This window comes from Pongo abelii, chromosome 10, assembly GCF_028885655.2.
Source record: "Pongo abelii isolate AG06213 chromosome 10, NHGRI_mPonAbe1-v2.0_pri, whole genome shotgun sequence".
Taxonomy (NCBI): domain Eukaryota; kingdom Metazoa; phylum Chordata; class Mammalia; order Primates; family Hominidae; genus Pongo; species Pongo abelii.
The window spans coordinates 15,655,378-15,661,928 of NC_071995.2; the positions used below are offsets into that span (position 1 = coordinate 15,655,378).

At 39.5% G+C, this 6,551-nt stretch overlaps 1 protein-coding gene across 1 annotated transcript; it reads left to right on the forward strand.

Annotated features, from left to right (window-relative positions):
• The first annotated feature begins 541 nt into the window (after positions 1–541).
• Positions 542–5,286, forward strand: PDE6H (phosphodiesterase 6H). Its single transcript, XM_024257070.3, has 3 exons — positions 542–716; positions 1,751–1,791; positions 3,945–5,286. The coding sequence occupies exons 1-3, from the start codon at positions 583–585 to the stop codon at positions 4,019–4,021; spliced, it is 252 nt and encodes an 83-aa protein (XP_024112838.1). The 5' UTR covers positions 542–582; the 3' UTR covers positions 4,022–5,286.
• The last annotated feature ends 1,265 nt before the right edge of the window (positions 5,287–6,551 follow it).

Sequence of the window (6,551 nt, forward strand, 5' to 3'; positions counted from 1 at the left end):
AAATTGCAGGTGCTATAAAAGACTATAGATATCACTGAGTCCATTTGCCTCTCTTTATAACTGATAGAACTGGTAGTCACAGAGAACTACAGCATCATAATAAATTCACATAGAACATTTGTGGCAAATCTATTTTATATATTTATTTTTAAATTTAAATTTGTTATACCTAATGCGAAGCTTTAATTTTATTTATTTATTTAAAAAGTTTTTTTCAGTGGCAGATCTATGGGAACAGCATAGCTACCTAGATTTCTGAGTTTTAAAATCTATCAATTGTCCATTTACACAACTGATAGATTGTGTAAGTAATGTAGCAGAAGGTAAGTTTACATTCCATTACATTAAGTGCCTGCATTGATTTATACTGTTTTCTTAAAGATGCCTTTTAAAGATGATAACTTCTCCCCTTTTGTGTCAACACAAAATACTGAGCTTTCTTATTGAATTACTTTTCTTCTCCAGCCTAAAATAAAGATCTAATAACCAATGGTCCCCATGACTTGAAAGATCTTCTTTTTTTTATCTTTCACTGTCTAAGGAGGCTGAAAGGGAAACATCAGCTGCCCGGGGGCAGTTAAAATGAGTGACAACGCTACTCTGCCTGCTCCAGCTTCAAATCAGGGTCCTACCACCCCACGCAAAGGCCCTCCCAAGTTCAAGCAGAGGCAGACTCGCCAATTCAAGAGTAAACCTCCAAAGAAAGGTGTGAAAGGGTAAGACCAAAATGAAAAGAAAAACTTTCTATTACTTTCTTTTTCCCACATGACTGCTTTTGTTTTAGGAAATTCGTGCTCACAATATTAAACAGACTTACAAAAATTTCCACTCCATCTTCTCTTTTCCTCTCTAACTCCATCTTTGATGAATTGTGTCTTTATCCCTGGAATTCTTTCCTTCTCAACTTCCAGGTCTGTGGCCAAATTTAACATGGCAAATGGAGGCTTTTTACAATAAACTTTGACTTTGCCTTGCAGGCTTTTGATGACCACTCCTGTTTACTGACACAACCTCTACGTTGATCTGTAACACTGAACCACTGACCATTTCCAGAAAATATAGCTTATATTTATGTCTTCCAATTTTGTATCCTCAGTTCTTTATTTTCCTCTTCCTCTCCTTGGCAAAATCCTATTCATTTTTCAACACACAGCTCATATGCTAATTTCTTTTTGAAGCTACCCCGACTCTCTTTAACAAACTATCATTACTTTCATGTTTGCAGTTTGTACATTCAGCTATCATAACTTACATTATCTTACCTTATATTTATTTATTTGTATCTATTCTCTGAGGCTAAGACCACTCAGAAAATTTGTCTGTTTTTTTCTTAACTCTCTGTGCTTAACAAAATGCTTGGTATATAATAGATGCTTAGTTAATGATTTTGAATAAGTAAACAAATGGATGAATTCATCATTTTTAATGCCTTTTGTATTGCTTTCTCATTTCAATTTTTATTATAAAAAGTGAAACTTGACTAAGTTGTCCCACTGATAGTTCTTTCTGACTCTTAATTGTTTTAGGTTAAGTTCCTACAGGAGAGAAATATCTCTCCACTGGGATACACCAAAACCTGCCTGAGTGACATTTTCTTTGCTCCAGTTCAGTGCAAACTAAAGGAGTCTCTCAAATACAAACACTTGAACCTCTCCTTCTTCCCCCTTGAATCAAGAAACTCTCCATGTGAGTGACTCAAAAATTCTTTTGCTCTAATCTCAGCTAATTTCCCCTTTATTCTTTTTCATAGATTTGGAGATGACATTCCAGGAATGGAGGGGTTAGGAACAGGTAAGCCATCCACTGATTTAAGTGAGAACTTTGCACTTGGAGTTCTGCCTTTTTATATACTTCAGGCCTCAAGGGGCAGTTGAAAGTTATGAGAAATACCCAAGGCAGAAGATCTGTGAAGACATAGAAATGTGGGGATTTAATTTACCCTCCAAAATAAGTACATGTGTGCCCAGATACAAAAGCCCTAAAAGAAATCAGGGCAGGCCCAAAATTTCATAAACCTTCTTGTTTTGTCAAACAACCTTTGAGGGCATACAATGGTAAATTACAGACTTTTACAGTAGAAAGATTTTCATAATTCATCTCGCCAAACTTCATTTTTCAGGGGAGAAATCTGAGACATAGAGGAATTGGCAGTCTTTTGTCTGAGGCTACCAAGTGAACTATTGGAAATAAGGGTGAGGTCTGGCGATCTCTACCAGGCAAACCACTTCCTTACCAATTTCCTCTTTTTACACATCCTCTAGCACCCAGAGGAGGATCTTACATACTGAATGCCTGCAATATAATTTTAAAAACTGGTTAACAGATTTTTACGTATCATACAATGAATGCAATCACTGCATTTTAAAAAAATTAATAGACTTTATTTCTTAGAGGAGTTAAGAGTTACAGAAAAATTCAGCAGAGAGTTCCTATATGTCCTCTCTACCACCTCTCTCCCCTTTTACACAGTTTCCTCTATTATTAACATCTTGTATTAGTGCGATTATATTTGATGAGCCAATATTGATGCAGTATGTTAATTAAAATCCGTAGCTTGTATTAGAGTTTTTATCCTTTGTGTTGTAAAGTTCTAAGGGTTTTGATAAGTACAATGTACCCACCATTGTAGTACATACTGTAGTACATATAGTATTATACAGAATAGTTACGCTGCCCTATGCTCCACCTGGTCATCCTTCTCTCTCTCTAAACCCCAGACATCCACTAATCTTCTTACTGTCTCTATAGTTTTGCCTTTTCCAGAATGTCATATAGTTAGAGTCATACAGTATTTGGCTTTTCTGGACTAGCTTCTTTCATTTAACAATATTCATTTAAGGTTTCTCCATGTTTTTGTGTGGCTTGATAGCTCATTTTTTAAAATAATGGAATAATACTCCATTGTAGGGATATACACAGTTTTTTATCCTATTGAAAGATACCTTGGTTTCTTCCAAGTTCTGCCAATAATGAATAAAGTGCCCCTAAATATTTGTGTGCAGCCTTTTGTGTGGACATATTTTCAACTCATCCAACACACCTTTGATAAACGGTAGCACTTGTAGTAATCAGTGTCCTTCCCAGGCGATTCTCAGTGTATCTTTCTGCAGGCAAATACCAATCCTGGGATCTCGAATGAATTTTCCAGCCATGTTATAAAGCAAATTTGCTATTCTCTTAGATCAACGGCTTCTGTATTTTGGCAAGGTGCATACAAGACCAGCAAATTTGCTTTGGGATCTGGAAGATATGCTTGACTCTGACAGTGTATTTGGTATAATGTAAAGAGGTTTATAGGGAGTGAAGGTCTGAGGTCTTTGACCTGGTTCTAGTCTCAGCTCTACAGCTATGTGGTTTTTGCTAATTATTTCATCCTTCTGTGTGTCAGCAAGCTTCTCTGTAACTCAGGGATAATAATATCTTATTGGCTGGATTAAAAGATGCCTTGTGATTGTTTCTCAATATGTGATTGGATATAGGCAATTCAAAATGTAAAGGAATAGAAGAACAATTAGAGAAGAAACCGATCTAGATTGGTAGGGAAGACTATGGATACCTAGACCAGGGAGATTCAAAGTACTCCTCTTTTTCATTTTAACCCTTGGCCTGACTAGAATTCCACTTCTGCTTCCTTCTTAGTGGTTGTAGTTTGGGGAGACTCTGTGTGATCAGTGGGCTGTACCCCACAGGGAACCCCCCAGTCAAAAGCTGTGGATCACCTCCCCAAAGAGGAAGCAGAATGAAACCAACAGAGATGCCTGGCGCAACAATTAAGCAATTAGTCTGATCCTTCCTGGGCCACAGGGTCATGCTAGGGAACTTCCCAGTCAGGGGACAATGAGCAGGAGAGAGGAGTGAAGTGTCTCTGCCTGAAGGGTGTCTTTCTGTGAAGAGGCTCTCTTGGGGTGAGGTTGGCTTATGTGCTCTTCTTCCATCTCTTGCAGATATCACAGTGATTTGCCCGTGGGAGGCATTCAGCCACCTGGAATTGCATGAGCTCGCTCAGTTTGGGATTATCTGAAGTGCCAGAGGTTCTGCCACTCTCGACAACATCTGCTGTAATTTTGGTTGCTTTTGTCCTGTTGATCTGCCGGAGTCTTGAAATTCAGCCGATTGGAAGTGTTTTCTTTGACTTTCAAGGTCATTCCCTGTCAGTTACTACTAAGAGTTCTCTTACTGTCAGAATCTCTCTTGCAGTACAGCTCAAAATAGTGGAAGCATTTCAAACTTGACCACCTTTTCCTACCAGCTAGTTAAAAGTCATCAATATTTCTCTACATTTTATGTGTAAGTCCTTTAAATCTATTTTTGCTAGGCATTCATTATGATTAATAGTAGACTTTTAAGACAACATTTATGTCACTCCCCACCTCCTCTTATTTAATAAAGGAGATACTTACCTTGAATGTTGGTGAAGTTGTATTAAATGCTACGTGGAAATATCTGATGCTGTGTTCTGAGAACCAATTAAACAAAGAAGGCACAGTCATACAGGAAATAAGTGCAGTGCTTACAAAACAGCATAGGATTAAGATTTGAATTCTGTCAGTTTGTAAATTGTATAATTTCTGGGTCTAAAGTTTTTTTTTTTTTTGAGACAGAGTCTCACTCTGTCGCCCAGACTGGAGTGCAGTGGCACGATCTCGGCTCACTGCAAGCTCTGCCTCCCGGGTTCAAGCCATTCTCCTGCCTCAGCCTCCCGAGTAGCTGGGACTACAGGCACCTGCCACCATGCCTGGCTAATTTTTTGTATATTTAGTAGAGACGGGGTTTCACCGTGTTGGCCAGGATGGTTTTGATCTCTTGACCTCGTGATCCACCCGCCTGGGCCTCCCAAAGTGCTGGGATTACAGGCGTGAGCCACCATGCCCGGCCACTGGGTCTAAATTTTATTGAACTAGGTTATTCCAGAAGTCTCATGCAGCTCTAAGTTGTATAGTTCTAAGTTGGTGAGGAACTGGGATTTAAACTCAGAATTCTGACAATGTGAGCCTTCTTTTCAGTACTCTGGTTGAGGAAGGTTTCCTTCCACAGCATCCCTTCAGTGAAATTATTTTGTCCAATGACTTAAAATGGGAGTCACAGGAGTTACATACATTGACTGCTTTGTGTACATCTGTAGTAAATCTAACCTTTAAACTGTCAGTTGAAAAGATTTATATGCTATAAGGTTTAGACTCATATGCAAAGGATAGGCAGTTGACCCTCTAAATAAAATGGATGGTTTGCCTCACCCCTGAAGTTGTGTCAATGTAATGTGCTCATACTTATCTTTTCCCAATACTTTCAAGGCAATTGTGCAACTCAAATGCTGCCTCTATGTGACTTGGATGCTTTGGAACTAACAGTATGAATTTCTTCATTTCAGTTTTGAAATCTGTGGTAAAAGAATGGAGTAAATTAACCGAAGAGAGAGACAGGATGATAGAGAAGCAAGAGATTCAGGTTCTAATCCTGTCTCTACCAGTAAATTGCAATATAATTTTGGGCAAAGATCTCACCCTTTGTACCTTCAAGTTTTCCTGAATCAGATAATCTAAGGTTCATGGTAGCGATAAATTCTGTGACTTTGTAGTCTTAGAGGAGGGCGGCACTCAAAGACTTGTGGCTGCTACACGGCCTGTGCCAACCATTTTGCACGAATGATCAGGTTACCTTCTGGCCAGAAAATTAGAAGCACAAAAGAAAAACTGAGGTATAGATTCAAAAGTGGAACCACGACATGCAAAGGGGCCCAGTGGAAATGTGTGCTTCCTCCTTCAGCAGGAACTCCTGCCTCCACCCAGGCACCTGCTTTCTCTCCTGCCAAAGCTAACCCTTGCCTTTCAAGTCAGCTGCTCCATTTGACAGCCAGTGCCTTCAGTTCATCCCAGTTAGGGAGGACTGGCTTCTTCTCCAGCTGGGCGAGACTCTGGTTCACATTTGGCTTACTTTTCAAATATTTCTTTAAAAATGAAGCAATGACACTGACAAAACAGAATGCACTCAAAAGAACGTATCCAAAGGCTAAAGAAGGATCTAGAAACTATGCTACATGGGGAATTGTTGAACGAACTGATAACATTTAGCTGAGAGAAGAAAACATTGATTGCCAGCAAATATTTGAGTAGTTGTAATGGTCCAAAGCTGTAACAACCTGCATACACAGGATCTTTTAAAAAAGTAATGGTGAAGGCCGAGTGTGGTGACTCACGCCTCTAATCCCAGCACTTTGGGAGGCTGAGGTGGGCAGATCACAAGGTCAGGAGATCAAGACCGGCCTGGCCAACATGGTGAAACCCCGTTTCTACTAAAAATACAAAAAAAAAAAAAAAATTAGCTGGGTGTGGTGGCATGCGCCTGTAGTCCCAGCTACACAAGAGGCTGAGGCAGGAGAATCACTTGAACCAGGGAGGCGGAGCTTGCAGTGAGCCAAGATCGTGCCACTGCACTCCAGCCTGGTGACAGAGCGAGACCCCATCTAAAAAAAAAAAGGAAAAAAAGTAATGATGAAGCAGGAAGAAGCAAATTTCTTTCACACCACAGTCTAGCATTTGGGGATAAGCTGGAGT

Excerpts from the sequence above, each read along its gene's own strand:
- PDE6H (XM_024257070.3), top strand. The coding sequence starts at position 583 with ATGAGTGACAACGCTACTCTGCCTGCTCCAGCTTCAAATCAGGGTCCT. Across the intron at positions 717-1,750 it reads CCAAAGAAAGGTGTGAAAGG|ATTTGGAGATGACATTCCAG; the intron begins GTAAGACCAAAA and ends TCTTTTTCATAG. Across the intron at positions 1,792-3,944 it reads AATGGAGGGGTTAGGAACAG|ATATCACAGTGATTTGCCCG; the intron begins GTAAGCCATCCA and ends CATCTCTTGCAG.